This window comes from Aspergillus pseudonomiae, assembly GCF_009193645.1.
Source record: "Aspergillus pseudonomiae strain CBS 119388 unplaced genomic scaffold BDV37scaffold_131, whole genome shotgun sequence".
Classification (NCBI taxonomy): domain Eukaryota; kingdom Fungi; phylum Ascomycota; class Eurotiomycetes; order Eurotiales; family Aspergillaceae; genus Aspergillus; species Aspergillus pseudonomiae.
In genome coordinates, this window is record NW_022476123.1 from 21,896 (window position 1) to 36,684 (window position 14,789).

The 14,789-nt window shown below is 50.5% G+C and overlaps 7 protein-coding genes across 7 annotated transcripts in view; 3 read left to right on the forward strand and 4 right to left on the reverse strand.

Annotated features, from left to right (window-relative positions):
• Window positions 1–1,059: 1,059 nt before the first annotated feature.
• BDV37DRAFT_291413 (uncharacterized protein) lies at window positions 1,060–2,074 on the forward strand (the record flags this gene model as incomplete). Its single annotated transcript, XM_032088930.1, has 1 exon — window positions 1,060–2,074. One exon carries the CDS (start codon window positions 1,060–1,062, stop codon window positions 2,011–2,013), a length of 954 nt encoding a protein of 317 aa, XP_031935385.1. The 3' UTR covers window positions 2,014–2,074.
• An 88-nt stretch (window positions 2,075–2,162) lies between these two features.
• Window positions 2,163–6,361, reverse strand: BDV37DRAFT_264232 (uncharacterized protein). Its single transcript, XM_032083646.1, has 2 exons — window positions 3,504–6,361; window positions 2,163–3,446 (listed from the first exon to the last, which is right to left on the reverse strand). The coding sequence occupies exons 1-2, from the start codon at window positions 6,260–6,262 to the stop codon at window positions 2,372–2,374; spliced, it is 3,834 nt and encodes a 1,277-aa protein (XP_031935386.1). The 5' UTR covers window positions 6,263–6,361; the 3' UTR covers window positions 2,163–2,371.
• Window positions 6,362–6,408: 47 nt separating this feature from the next.
• On the reverse strand, window positions 6,409–9,291 carry BDV37DRAFT_264233 (RNA polymerase-associated protein). Its single transcript, XM_032083647.1, has 4 exons — window positions 8,766–9,291; window positions 7,910–8,664; window positions 7,710–7,849; window positions 6,409–7,660 (listed from the first exon to the last, which is right to left on the reverse strand). Exons 1-4 carry the CDS (start codon window positions 8,975–8,977, stop codon window positions 6,926–6,928), a joined length of 1,842 nt encoding a protein of 613 aa, XP_031935387.1. The 5' UTR covers window positions 8,978–9,291; the 3' UTR covers window positions 6,409–6,925.
• Window positions 9,292–9,460: 169 nt separating this feature from the next.
• Window positions 9,461–10,495, forward strand: BDV37DRAFT_264234 (demethoxyubiquinone hydroxylase family protein). The gene has a single exon (XM_032083648.1). The coding sequence runs from the start codon at window positions 9,566–9,568 to the stop codon at window positions 10,340–10,342; it is 777 nt and encodes a 258-aa protein (XP_031935388.1). The 5' UTR covers window positions 9,461–9,565; the 3' UTR covers window positions 10,343–10,495.
• Window positions 10,496–10,506: 11 nt separating this feature from the next.
• ltpA (tyrosine protein phosphatase LTP1) lies at window positions 10,507–11,428 on the reverse strand. The gene is made up of 2 exons (XM_032090605.1): window positions 11,275–11,428; window positions 10,507–11,203 (listed from the first exon to the last, which is right to left on the reverse strand). Exons 1-2 carry the CDS (start codon window positions 11,342–11,344, stop codon window positions 10,704–10,706), a joined length of 570 nt encoding a protein of 189 aa, XP_031935389.1. The 5' UTR covers window positions 11,345–11,428; the 3' UTR covers window positions 10,507–10,703.
• Window positions 11,429–11,834: 406 nt separating this feature from the next.
• Window positions 11,835–13,128, forward strand: BDV37DRAFT_291415 (aromatic alcohol reductase; the record flags this gene model as incomplete). The annotated part of the gene is made up of 3 exons (XM_032088931.1): window positions 11,835–12,127; window positions 12,187–12,368; window positions 12,426–13,128. Exons 1-3 carry the CDS (start codon window positions 12,095–12,097, stop codon window positions 13,126–13,128), a joined length of 918 nt encoding a protein of 305 aa, XP_031935390.1. The 5' UTR covers window positions 11,835–12,094.
• A 445-nt stretch (window positions 13,129–13,573) lies between these two features.
• BDV37DRAFT_291417 (uncharacterized protein) overlaps window positions 13,574–14,789 on the reverse strand; it is a gene marked incomplete at both ends in the record, with an annotated part of 2,073 nt that continues 857 nt past the window's right edge. The window contains 3 exons of the mRNA XM_032088932.1: window positions 13,574–13,675; window positions 13,803–14,684; window positions 14,718–14,785. Of these exons, the coding sequence (XP_031935391.1) occupies window positions 13,574–13,675; window positions 13,803–14,684; window positions 14,718–14,785 (1,052 nt within the window). The remainder of the gene's footprint in view (window positions 13,676–13,802; window positions 14,685–14,717; window positions 14,786–14,789) is intronic.

Genomic DNA, 14,789 nt, shown 5'->3' on the forward strand with positions numbered 1-14,789 from the left:
ACTAAGACTTGGACAAAATAACATGCATACTCTGTAATTAGCACAACATGGGAGACATTGCATATTGAAAAATGGGAGGAGGCTAGCATGAAATGATCAGGGGCCCTTCCTTTGTCTCACTTCCGTTTTCTCTGGTAAGATTTGGGTCGCCCAGGCTGATTTTAGGTTTCTACCAGTGGTACTTTGCCCCGTACGTAGAATAGACCACGCAGGAGGTACAGGTTTATCTTGCCCAGCAAACCTGGATCTATTCTGGCTGCAGGTGGATCTGTTCACCTACGATCTACTTAGTCCATCTGTCCGGGGTAACGCTCTAGGCTGTTCGAGAACGTCTAGAACTCAAGTGCTTAGTTCAGATGACTAAAAGCTGGCTCGATCATAACACAGATGCTTGGGCCAAGTACTGGACGGTCGGCAACTGGCAACGGGACGGGACGGGGTCACACAGGTTTCGTCCGGCATTGCTATTTATGCCAATGAATTCGTACAGACAGGCGAGGCGTTGGGTGACAAAGCTGACTTAGTGCCGGAGACGGTGTAAAGTGCAGATGAGAAGGCAAACGTCCGACGCTTCGCGAATTGCACCAGCCGTGCCCAGTCATATCTTCATCAAAGAGGAGTTTGACCAGATTACTTTCGACTTTGGTGTCTACTGCTGTTCGGACTTTTGGGCATCATCGGAATTTGCTTTGCTTTATTTGTTTCAACAATAAGGGTCGATAGATTACTATATAGCAAATTAACAGTCTACGTTTCGGGCCGTGTGCACCCACTTTCTGAAATCAAGTATTAAGAAATAATTGATAGTAGATCAGTAGAATATCAATTGAATTGAATCGAATCCAACTACCTTAGTTTCCTCAAGGATGACTCGGCAGGATCTCCTCAACTTGATAATCTAATCTAATCTCCTCACTGGATATCGAACCCGAACCCTAACCTACCTAAATGTGTCACCGCATCAAATCTCCCCGCGCTCCCCATACTCGATAAACTCCTCAATGATCCAAACCCCTTAATCCCCCTCCTCTTCCCAAAATCTTAGAAAAAGAAACAACCATGGCTCCTAAACCACGCACCCTCCTCCTCACACTGGACGCGTTCGAAACGCTCTTCCACCCGCGCCCATCCGTACCGGAACAATACGCGTCGGCCGCGCACCACTTCGGGCTGCCCCAAACGGCCATTACGGCCGAGCGCGTGCTCTCCGCCTTCAAACCGGTGTTCAAAGCGCAGTCCCAAGCGCGCCCGAACTACGGCCGCGCCGACGTCATCCGCGGCCACTACGGCGGACCCCGGCAATGGTGGGGGGAGATTATCCAGGGGACTTTTTCGCGGGTCCTGGCCGAATATTATAATAATAACACTGCAACCAACATTAGCAACAACAGTCGGGGTCAAATAGACCTCCCCGAGGGATTGGTCGGGTATTTACTTGATCGGTTCGCGAGTAAGGAGGGTTATGCGCTGTATGACGACGTGGGGCCCTTTTTCTCGCGGATTCGGGCGGTGAAAGAGAAGGGGGCGTTGTTGGGTCAGTTTGACCGGGTGTTGGTTGGGGTGATTTCGAACTCGGATGATCGGGTTCCGGCGGTGTTGAAGTCGTTGGGGTTGCGCGTTGGAGATTGTCGGGCTGATGAGGGGATTGATAGTATGCGGTTGTCTGGGTTTGAAGAAAGGGATTCTTCTGGGATGGAGGGCTCAGGTATGAATGATAGTGTCAAGGATATCGACCTGGTTATTACGAGTTACGAGGCTGGGGTGGAGAAGCCGAGTCCCAGGATCTTTGAGGTGGCCATGAGGCAGGCGAAGGCTTTGGCTCGGGCTGATGTCCCTAGTGACTGGACTTGTGTTCACGTCGGGGATGACTTTGAGAAGGACTATAGGGCTGCCCTTGGAGCTGGTTGGGATGGGTATTTCCTTGCTCGTGGAGACGATGCCAGGAGTGGCGATGGCGACAATGTGATTCGGTCCCTCGTGGATTTGATCCCTGTGCTGGAGGCTTATCATTGATTCGAACGTGTTGGGTGCTCTGGTGTGATTGCATGGTGGAGGTCTATCTACTTCATTGTTGCTAATTGCAAACTCTACACATAGTATATACAATGATGGTTGTAGGTTGACTGGTTTTTCAGACGTGTGGAAAGAAGTATCCAACGACCGTGGAATTACAAGAAAAGGATTAATATCAAGACGCGATATTTAAATTTGATATGCAAACCAATATCATTCACGCCCAGCCACCATTCATCGGAAATATCTAGCCAAATTATCATTCATGACCATGACGGCGAAAACATCCATGCTCCGGAACACCGAACATCAAAAACAAATACCATATATACAAGAAGTGTTGGCTGAATGCCTTGGATTAATCCCATTGCCCAGTTCTGCCAAGAGCGCCGAGTCGGTTGCTAGCATGCTTGTTCACTAAAGCGGTGATATTGGTGCCAGTGTTACGAGTCCTGGCCCGAAGCTCCCGCTCACGTTCCTTTTCTCGGGCGGCGGTATAGTAGTTAACGGCGCCCTTCTTTGCAACCGATGCACCAGATGCAGGCTTCGATACTCGTCGCGATGTGTCCGACTTGGAGGAGCTGCTGGTGGTGGAAGAAGAGCCCGTCGTAGTCCTTCGAAGCAAGGGTGGGCGGAACCCGATGGGATCGGGCCCAGAGCCAGTTTGGAAAGCAAATCGGGTGTTAGAGGAAGCAGATGTGGCCGAGTTAGATGATGCTTGTCGTAGCAGAGCAAGACGATCCACGACAGGACCCTTTGTCCGGCGTGGATGCCGCGGGGCAACGAATTCTTCCGTAGACTGACTGTTGGACGGTTGTTCATCCGCTGCCTCACCATCCATATCCTTATCATGTTCTTCGTCGTCTTCAACAGTTGCATCTTCGTGGAAAGAGTCATATTCAGGCGTCTCGGTCAGGAAGGAAAGGGTTTCGCGGATCTCAGCAAGGTTAGCTGGCTTCTTGGATATGAGACTTGCCGGCTTGCGACGCATATGAGGCGGAGGTCGGTTATTGATCTCTTCAGATGAAGGCTCAAGAGGCCTCTTCCTCTTGTTGCTATCGCTAGTGGTAGTCGTATCTGGTTGTGAGTCGGGAATCACGTCTTGCGACGATGATTCTGCCTGGAACTCAGAATTTTCCTCCGGTTCTAGGAAATCGAGGCCATCGTCGTCCATATCGCGATCTTCAACGGCCTTGAAGAACGCAGCCTTCTTAGGGTTCTCGGCAATTTCACCAATCTTCTCGTCAGCCATCAGCGCCTTTCGCATCCGTGCAAATTCTCTCTGTTTCTCTCGCCGACGCGCAAGGAGCTCATCGTCAGAATCGTCCAAATCGAACTCATCATCGCCCCGTCTGCGTCGTCTAAGGGCACCAGTTGTGATGTCTTTGAGAAGCTTGGCTACTTGTTTCTCGTCTGCATTTCTCTGATGGAGTCTGCAGAAAGGTCAGCATATGTTCTCATCAATATTAATCCAGAATGGCATCACATACGCATTGAGAGCGGCCAATTGTTTCTCGTCGGCAGTTTCTCCGCTATTGTCGTCAATCATCTGTCGATCGTATGCATCCTCCACATCGTCATCCTCATCGCTGGCGCCGCCAAGGCCAGCATATTCGTCGTCAGATTCCTCCGCAGCTTCTTCGACCACATCCCTCGCTTTACTGTTGTTTTTATCAAACGGGACAGTGGACTTTTTCTTGGCCGCCTTCTTCAGAACGTCGAACGCACTGGCATCAATTTCAAAATCGCCTTCATTCTGCTCTTCAATGGCGGATAGTCCAGTTGTCCGTCCCCGATGCAGATGCTTAGCCTTCCGTCCAACAGTAGGGGAGTTATTTTGGGATTCGTTCCGGTTAATGAGAACAGTGTCAACTGTGGACGCGGGTGTACTCATGAATCGTTTCGAAGGATCAAATGGTGATAGCACAAACCCAGCATCTTGTGTTGGGTCCGGGATCTGAGAAAACTGGGACATCCCTCGTGGAGCAGGGGATTCAGAAACTCGTATTTCAGACTGTGCATATCCCGCCAGTATATCGGTATGTTCAAGCCTTTGTTCTTGGCTATCCTTGATGATCATGTGTGAATCGGATCCTCGTCGACCATCGACTGGATCAGGCAACGAATGAGGAATTGTAGATCCCGCCTGGTTGTCTGGCTGATTATCACCCAAAGTTCCCGCGAATGCCTGGGTTAAGCTCATAGTCAAGTCATCAGAAGGCAAGCCGGGAATATGCGGTCGCTCTACAGATTGTACTGCAACTGGGTTAGTCATCCTGGCAGGTGTCTTGGGTACGGGAGGCTCGTCCTCGTCGTCACTAGTAATGACTCGAGTAGGCCGTTTCCGTCTCTGGGTTGGCAAACTGGTCTCTTCGGATGACATGACCTCGGGATGGTCATCGTCAGACTCTTCGTCTTCGCCAGCTTCGGCGTCGAATAGGCCACCTTCCTCTTCTTCTTCATCATCTTCTCCTTCCTCATCAGCCTCGTCGGCATCCTCCTCAGACCCAGAGAATTCGTAGTCACCATCCTCATCATCTCCCGCTTCGCCCTTAGCTGCTGCTTTCTCTTGCTTTGCAATTTCTTCAGCTTCCTTCCGGGCTTTCTCGACAAGGTTCTCTAATTCATCTTCCATCGCAGCCCGCTCGTCGGCCGTTTCAATGATGACACCCTTTGCCCTCAGCTCTTCAATTCTCTCCATCCTCTCTTTGCTTGCCTGTTGCCTCGCTTGATGCAAGAGATGTGCGGATAACTCGGCATAATTCATGCTGGACTTCTTCGGAGGAGATGTGAGCTGAGCCAGGGCCTTCAGTTTCATCATAGAAGCTGATTCCTGGTGTCTTCTGATGGAAAGGTTTTCGAATGCCGCATATCGGCGGCACTTTGCGGGAGATGTAACAATTTCCAAATCACTGTCGGAATCGTCTTTTTGGTTCCGAGCTACTTGCTCGCGAGAAAGGCGAACACGAACAGGTGGCATTGTTAGGACCTTCTTTTGCTTCTTTTTCTCGGTGACCTGAGGTTTCTTATCCGCCGCTTGCTCTTCCATGCGACCCACGATGAGTTGTTCTGATTGCTGCGGGCCATTGGCAACCATTTCCTCCAAGGTCGGGAATTCAGTTGAAGCCTCCTTGGACGCATCATTAGCATCACTGCCAGTCGAAGGCTTCTCAGATGGACCTAGAATCGGTGAGGTATGCGGCGTTTCCTTATTCTTCTGAGCTTCAGCATCCGACGAATTCTGCGAATCAGCGGTAGTCGACGAGTTGTCCGGCGCAGACCCCGAGGCGTTTTGCTGATCAGGCTGCATAAAGTTAAACCGAGCAAAGAAGCTTTCCTTGCTGATCTTCTTCTTGGTCTGAGCCTGATGGACCAATTGCATACTTCTGCTGATTCGTTGGGTTTCCCTGTTCATCTCTTCCAGGGCCTTCTTACTGGCCTGTCGCGCAGGTCGTGCAGGTTGTGATAGCTTTCGTCCGGATTCATCATCCCCCTCACTATCGTCACCAGAGAGTATCTCTGAGCTAAACTGTTCTCGTTGCTTCGCCTTCGCGGCTCTCTTCTCATTTTCACTTCTCTCCTTCTCCTCGCGCTCCTTGCGCTTCTGGGCAACGAGGGCAAGGAACCGGGCATTCGCCTTCGGCCGAGCCTCATCCTGATCCGAGTCTTCGATTGCATTCCGTTCCTGAGCATTATCACGAGTCGGAGACGAAACAAACAGAGGCGAAAACGCGCGCGCACGAGGCGGCGACCCATCCACCTCACTATCTTCAGGCTCCTCGACCGGCTTATTATTTGTTTTCCTCCGTGGACCCGCCACAGGAAGATCATCGTCGTCATCGTCATCATCCTCGGACATGGCCTCATCAGCCGCCGAATCCCGTTTTTCTTGCTGTGCGTTCCTCAAGCTCTTCGACACACGATCAAATGCCGATTCGTTCTTCTCACGGTTCTGAGCCTGTAGTCGAGCAGCCATGCGGCCCTTGGGCATAATGATATCGTCGTCCTCGTCCGAGGCCTCTTCATCCAAATCCATGGTTGATGGGTGGTCTGAGACTGTGCTGTGCTTGAGGGTGTCGGTGATTCTTGCGATGGATCTTTGAGGCTGTGCATTTCCGCTATCTGAATCCGAGTCGCTGTCGAATTGAGCGAGCATTGCTTTGATCTTTTGCCCTGGGGTGAGCATCTTGGGTGAGTTGGCTGCTGGCGACGCGGAACGCGCCGTCCGCGGTGTGGAGGGGGTTGACATTGTTGCGTCGGATGTGAGAATTTGCGTTAGCAGGTGGGAATTGGGAGTGGTATCATTACTATAGTGGTCGATTGTAGGCTGTGTGGTTAATTCTTTTGGTCATAGGAGGTGGAAAAATGGAGAGTGGGCTATGTATGGAGTAAATGTCAGTTCAATCTAGGGCGGAGAATCTACTACTGAACGAACGACGCGCCGCGTGTTGAGCGCGTATCCTCCGATCTGCCGTCACATTCCCTTATCACACGTGATATGCGGAGAGCCCTATTTTTCATTGGAGATTCTAATGTAACACTGGAAAGAGCTTTGGTAATTGAGGGCTTTTATTGTAGGTTATTTAGAGACATCTCGCTATATGACAGTCACAGACAATGGCAATATGCTTGGAGTTTAGTTTTAAGGTAGGTAATAATGGTTCAATAATACATGTTCATGCAAGATATCGGTAGTAGAGCCATGTAACGCCAAGTGAACTCCATCCGTTTTCAAATACAAGAACCGACGCTGTGCCAGATGCTTCGCGATTGGAGACAGGAATGTTGTTTCTGGTCCAATCTCCAAGAGTCTATACGTCATCAAAGAATCGTTGGCTATCCAATAACCAGAGCTGTACGTAGGATAAACACAGTTCGTGAACATCGGTATGTAGCAATGCGTTGCCGAGGATCAGATCTCAATGTCAATGTCCAGATCTAGAGCCGCAATGTTCTCATCGTCCATATTGCGATGACGGATTGTTGCGACCCCACCCTTAGTGGCTTTCTTCTGGGAGCCGGAGGGAGTATTGCTTCTGTTGGGGGTATTTACTTTTGATGGCGTATCGGACCCAGTAGCAGGGGTTCCATCCCGACTAGTAGCGTCTGATTGTGCTGTACCGTTGCCATTGGCGTCGTAATGTGTCCTGGCATGTGTCCTGACGCGCATGAACGGGTTTGGCTGAGCTTCTCCGCGAGCGACTGCTGCAGCGGCCTTTCGGCTGGCCTTTCTCTCTTCCAGTTGAGCACGACGCACATTTTCGGTGTTGAGTCTCTGATTGCGGAGGTTCAGTTCTAACAAACGTTCATGCTCGGAAGGCTTGTCTGCACGGGGTTTCGAAGAGTTCGCGCTGAAAGCAAGTTTAGGTGCGCTCATGCCAGCCATCTCGGACTCTAATCTCTCGACTTCGGCATCGTCACCCGCAGCCTTTGCAAGCTTCAGCTTCTTCTCCGTCTCCATCCGCTTGAAAATAGTCGACTTGGTGTCCAGTGACCCTTGCTTCCTCAATTTTTCCGTCAACTCTTCCGGTGTGAATTTATGGTTCAAGAGTCGGTTAATATCCACGACCTTCTCAGCTACCGTGGATTTTGTCGCCATCTTGCAGTCTTCAACAGCCATAGTTTGACGATAACGATTGAATTCCGCCTGCGACACCATTAGAAAGTTGGTTTATACGAAGATGTGAGAAACAAACCTCGGTAACAGGAGAGTCTGAACAAGCGACAAAAGGGAACTCCCGCTCTGCTTTCCCATGCGCAAGCACTGCGTATTGCTTCGTCACGAACGATCGGCCATTCGGCCCCTCCATAGAATACGGACGACCCTCGGTGAATCCTAAGGCGGATTAGGAACAAATTTGAAAACAAGAGTTGACGACATATTGGCAATACATACTCTTAATCTGGCAAAGCCGATACTCATTCTGGCCGGTTTCCCTATTCGGGCCGATGTTGACTCGTGCATAACAGCCAGAGATGGCGTCGTCGAATCCAGGATAGAAACAGACCTGCGCGAAGTTGGTCCGACCTACACGAGCTCGCTGGATATCCCTAAGCTCCGCTGGCGGGTCATCCTTTGGTAGCGATGGCGACCGATCTCTATCATCCCACTCAGCATCACTCTCTCCCTCCGCATCTTCGTCAGAAACCCTGTTATCTCTCGAACGAACGGCCTGATCCTTGGATGCCGGTTCACGGCGACGGAGTTCATCTCGCCTGCCCTTCTGCTCACGCTGTCGCTTGTACGCCTCGATAGCATCCGAGGTCTCACCGACCTTGCGACCACCCAGTGTTGTCTTCTGACGCGAGCTCTTTCGTTGACCATCCTCTAGGTTTGCCATGCTAGCTTTCCGCTTGTTCTTCTTCGCTTGGCGGGCTTCTTCGCGCTCACGGGAAGCCAAAAGGCGCCTAAGGGCTAGATCTTGATTGTGGCGGTCAACCTGTTGCGCTCGTTCGGAGAGAATTTGCTCTCGTTGGATTTCAGGCATCGCCATGATTTCTTCTTTGTCCTTCGAGGAATAATATAACTTGTCGTAAGGGAAGATAGGTCCGTCGTCTTCAGCACCGGCATCTGATCCCTCCGAATCAGACGCCGACTCTGACTCTACCATGCTGGCAGAGTCAAGAGAGTTGTGTGATTCAGCCGCAGACCTGGTCAAAAATACTGTGTCAGTCACCGTATTGCACCACGATATGAGCGCAAGTTAGACCTCGCACCAGGGGGGGGGGGAAAAGGAAAATATCGAACGTACACCTCTCCGTCCTCTTCATCATCTTTCCGTGACTTGCGACCTCGACGGACGGGCTTAGCAGTTCCTTTGCGACCCATAGTTGACAACGCTTCAGGGGATTGTGGGGGAGATGCAGAAGGAGAAGCGTCCTTCTGCCTAGGGGGCGAAGACGCCTCCTCATCTGAGGCGTCACCCGCGAGAGCGAGCAGCTCGGCATCAAGATCATCCGCCATGGTGAATAACACAAAAGATGCCTGAAATGTGAGGTGGCTGAGTCAGTCGGAAAGAAGCGCCTCTCCGCGACGGAAAGTGCCGGTTCAGGCAGAGGAGATTGGCAAGAGAATAATGAACGGCCGACCCCTGGGCGGTAGTCGCAATGAAAGAGTGTCTAACTGGTCGGAGCGGATTCCAGAGTCGTATGAAATGGTCGTATATAGGATTATAGATGACTCGTACAAGGAGAAGCGGTTCAATAACGGGGGCTATAGAGGAACAATGATATAAGGACACCGGCAAAGGGACTGCAGTTCGGGTGGCGGGTTGAAGAAGTTGACTTTGACTGAACTTGGAAGTGAAAAGAAGCGACTAACTTCAAGAGTCGCGGTCGGCATGACGTCCGTCGTGCCAAGCCCGTTCGGGTGGTTAAGCGCGCGTCTGCCGGATTAAATTAAAGAAATGCAGACGATCGGGTTGGACCACCTCGGAATGAATGGTCTTTACGTCCGTCTTGTGTGAATTTCTACCTTCATTTTTCTTGTTTCTCTTCCTCTCGCGTTCCCTACGACTCACCCACGCTTCACTTGTCTCAACATTTGACCGAGATGAAGACCGTCACAGCACTCCGGAGGTGCCCTCTTCCCCATTCCTACCGGCCAACATCGCCAGTGTTCGATTTCCTCGCACCGTCAACTTTGCGACAGAGCTGTCGCGGATACAAATCCACAGCAAATGCACCTTTCTGGGGCAAATCGCATGATGCGTCTCCAGCGCCCGACTCAACCCCCAGCTCGTCAAAACCCAAATATGTCCTCAGTCAAAAACAACGCGAGTTCTTGGATAGTGCCCTGCGGGTCAACCAGGCTGGAGAGCTTGCCGCTACTTTAATTTACAAGGCGCAAACGCCGCAGGTCGTGCGTTCCCATCCCCACCTGCGTCCGTTAATGAAGCACATGTATGATCAAGAAGCTGGGCACTTTTCGACGTTCAATCAGATGGTTGCGAAACATCAAGTTCGACCAACGGCAATGTATCCGATATGGGAGGTTGCGGCAACATTTCTCGGCTGGTCGACCGGAGCAATGGGACGTGAGGCTGCCATGGCCTGCACAGAAGCTGTGGAGACGGAGATTGGCTCTCACTATAATGAACAAGTGCGGGAGATACTGTCGTGGCAGGCGGAGGCGGAACGTAGAGGGGAAGAGCTGGACGATGAGTTGAAGGATATGCTGGCGACGTTCCGAAGGATCCGCGACGAAGAATTAGAGCATTTGGACCATGCTGTCGAGAATGACGCCAAAGAAGCCCGGCCCTACGACCCGCTAGTCAGCGTCATCCGATTAGGGTGTAGAGCGGCCATCAATATCAGTGAAAAAGTATGATCTAGCAAGCGAGCTTGGGTATAATTTGGAGAGCGGTAAGAGGTACCATACGGGTGGTAGACCGCTCATCGGCTACAGATCTTTTGTACAATACCACACTTATAGTAGATGTATTATATTCTTGGTTAAGATCTTGAACATTGACGATCCTTGGGAATCTATCTATTTAACATCTTTCTACATTCTTTGTCTCTTGCATGTACATGCTATATCGATGTCTAAACACGCCTGCAAAGCATTGGCTCACGCTTCAATCGATCAAGGTCTAAACAAGCGCTGGGTATCTAAGTCACTTCTTCTCAACCTCGCTCTGATGCAAGGGAAAACCACTAAACGCATGACCCCCTTCGCATATAGTCGTTCAGTTATCCGCCTCATCACCCTGGTTCTTCTCTAGGTAATCCAAAAAGCCCTTCGAAAACCGAACAACCTGCTGGTAAACCTCCTCGAACCCATTGACACCCCCATAATAAGGATCCTGCACCACCTCGCCACCCCCAACGCGTTCATGCAACGCTCCACCGGCTCCAAAGTCCCCAAATAACCGTACCTCCGCAACCTTGGCAGCCTTCTTTGATTTGCTCAAGGAAGCAGTGACAGATTCGCGCACGTCCAGGAGGTCGCGCAAGTTGTGCTTATCCATAGCCATGAGATAGTCGAACGTCAAGAAGTCCTCCTTGGTGACCTTTCTGGCGGCGTGGTTGTAGTTCTTAATACCGTGTTGGCGGAGAGTAGACATGGTGCGAGAGTCAGGAGGTTCGTGAGTATGATAAGCACCGGTGCCGGCGGAATCGATCTCGTTGATTAGAGAGTGGGAGGCAGCCATGTTCCGAAAGACTCCTTCGGCCATGGGAGACCGGCCTGTGGTGATCAAGAGGTTAGTCTCGGTTCCTTCTCATTCCCATGCGGGGAGGGGAAAGGATGGACTGTACAGATGTTCCCAAGACAGACAAACAGAACATTGACTTGACGTTCAGAGGGTGTTGTCTTTGTAGCTGTCATTTTGGGTTGTTCTCGCAGACAGAAGGATCTGTTCCGGTTTATGTAGTAGTGATTGAGATGTATGTAGGATGACGACTCCGTCAATTGATCTAGATTAACTAGATTAATTACATTATGGCCGCGGGGTTTGCCGCAGATTCTTTATCGATAGCGAGTGGTCCGTGCGTAATCAACTATACAAATCAATGCCCGTATACTACGACGGATTGGAACATGAGTAAAACGCACTCGGTCTTCGAAGAATGGAAATAAGCATGGCTTGAGAAGGGAATCATTGCACATGATGAACCCAGCCCTATCCCGTCCAGAACGTTAATATTGGGGGACTGATGGAACATGCACATAAAGGAGACTCGCCACTTGATAATCAGGAGTCGTTGTAACCTGTACATAGAGTAGTACCTCGTGCTGGAGGCGGGGATTGGAAGGGTGAAATCAACCTATTCAAAGGAACTCAGCTTTGATAGTCCTATTAATTGTTCTAGTCAATCTGTGATCCATAGGAGCATCTGGTGTGGTTGATGTTGGCAGTGATTGCTTACTGAGCTCGGCATTGATGTCAAGCCCGAGATCGGGCTTGATTTCAAACACGAAATAGCAAGTCGGCACTGTTGAAGTCCAGAACGCCGAGCTTGTATCATCGCCATGGAATATATGTTTTCACAGGAAGCTATATATAGCTGCCGCCATATCCCCCAGGTTTTGCTATGAGTATCAGATCTATCGACACACCATTCTATCGGTATTGAAATGGCCAACGTCAGAAAAGTTTCTATTATTGGAGTACAATACTTTGCACACCCGTCTGATTCTTGTCATTGAGATTAATAACATGCATATAGGCTACCGGCACTCTCGGTTCTCGCATCTCTAGCGCATTAAGAGCTGCTGGCCACGAGGTGACCGCTATCCAGCGTAAGGACTCGAGCAAGTCCGCTCCAGAGGGCCTTAAATCTATCAAGGTCGATTACCAAAACAAGGAGGAGTTGGTTTCAACTTTCACTGGACAGGATGTCGTTATTAGGTAAGGGGCTTGCCCAACTTGCCAACTTCAGGATGGCTCTAACCGGATTATCTCCAGTGCTGTCCCTTTCCCTCTGCTCGACTCGGAAAAGATCATAATCGATGCCTGCATTTCTGCATCCGTCAAGCGTTTCATCCCCTCCGAATTCACCACCATGCTCGAGTCCCCTCTATCCATCAATCTACCAATTGCCAAGGAGAAGGTTCTTATTCGTCAGTACCTCACCTCCGTGATGCCCAGTACCTCCAGCCCCACCACATGGACCTCGGTCAATAACGGTGCCTTCTTTGACATGGCCCTTAAGTATGGCGTCTTAGGCCCCAACCCTATGGCCAAAAAAGCCATCTTTCACGATGGCGGTGACAAGCCGATCGCCGTTTCGACCCTCTCTGATATCGCCACAGCGATTGTCAAGCTGCTGGAGAGCCACAGCAACTTCGAGGCTGCCGCTAATCAGCCCATCTATATCTGCTCGGCTGCTGTCACAGAGCGCCATCTGACTCAGCTTGTTTCTGAAGTCACTGGCATTGACTTCGGTACTCCGGAAGAAGTGTCAGTGAAGGAGCTGATCGCAAAGTCAGACGAGAAGTTGAAGCAGGGGGACAAGTCGGTAATCATCAACTACTACTTCCAGATGATGTACGGGGAAGGGTATAAGGGTGGAGATTTCATGCAGTTCAACTGGAATGAACGATTGGGTCTGCGGATTATGTCTGAACAGGAGCTTAAGAGCGCCATTCAGCAGATCCTGGGTAACTAGACTTGATAGTTTTCCTGGGGCATCGTTTAGACTTTAGATCATTGTCTCTCTACCAAACATACCATCATCTTCAGTTTAATAGCAATGGGGCACTCGCGTAAGCATTTTGGAACTGACGAAAACAAATATAAAAACAGTTACAGAGCCAGTTTATAATGCACTCTTATTCCCTATATCACTCTTCCACGTCTACTAGAATCGAGCGATACGCCTACCAATATTCGCGGAAGCCTAGCAGATGCCTCAGTAGAGACGCTTGGTACATAGGAAGTCTTCAGAATTGAATAAAAGAATATATGAGTAATACAAACTCATCAATCAAAATACATGAAAGCAGAATGTGTCTCGACTCTCATTCGTCCTTCCTGAACCGTCTTGAGAGATCCAATCGCCATAGCCATGGAGGCCGCGAGCCCTATAGAGAGCATTTGAGTTTGTTCTTTTCTTACTCGCCGAGTCCATGATGCTCGATACTTGTAGAACCAATGGGTTTTGGCACGGGGCTGCCAGCAGCCAGTTCGGGCTGGCCGGAGAGGATTTCTGTGAGCTACGTAGAGGACGGAGGAACGTCATCCAATCGAAGAGCTAGATCCATAAAATTTCAGTAAGTAGGTCAGGGTGCCGTATTTGAGAATCAGAAACTTACAGTCAGTGCCGGTTTCATAATGATGGACCAAATTGGACCGACTATTAAGGTCCTTAGTACAAGAATCATCGATCTGTTGGGTTTCTCGAGCAACTTCCTGATCCAGTTCCGGAAGTCCTCGCTTCTTAGTAACACCGGTAGAATAAGCAGTATTGCCAGCAGCGCCGGCATTGGCAGTATTTCCGGCATAGCCGGTATTGCTAACGGTACCAGCAGCGCCAGAAGTGCCTGCTGCACTAACATATCCATACCCAGTGCTTCCAGCATTACCAGTATTTCCGCTATAGCCGGCATTGCTAACTGTACCAGCAGCTCCAGTAGTGCCCGCTACATTGGTATCTCCGTGGCCAGCACTTCCAGCATTACCAACGTTGCCAGAACCGGCACTGCCAGGATTGCCAACATTTCCATAGCCAGCACTTCCAGCATTACCAGCGTTACCGTAACCAGTGCTTCCAGGGTTGGCAGGGTTGGCAGGAGGAGCTGGGTCGATAGGAGGAGCTGGGTCGGTAGGAGGAGCTGGGTCGGTAGGAGGAGCTGGGTTGGCAGAAGGAGCTGGATTCGCAGGAGGAGCCGGGTTGGCAGAAGGAGAAGGGTTAGCGCCACCACCATTATTGCTAGCATCGCCACCGTTATTGTTCTTCATATTGGCAATCTCGAGATTTTGTGCCCTATTCATTTCTCCTTCACGAGCAGTTTGCTCCCTATTTTGTTCATTCTGATCTTTAAGTATCGTGGCACTAACAGTGCCGGGAACCGCTCCAATGGCAGCTCCCATAGCAGCTGAGCCATAGACGTCTCCCCTGGTAGGGGTATTATCGACGTGGACTTGTGCTGGCTGTGCTGCTGATAGTTGCTGTCCGAATCCCGATTGTGTTGGTGATTGCGGCTGTGCAGAATCATGCCCAGGCTGTTGTCCTAGTGCTAGCGGTTGCCCTTGCACTGGCTGTTGTCCCTGCGCTAGCGGTTGTCCTTGTGCTGCTTGTCCCTGTGCTGCCGCTTGTCCCTGTGCTGC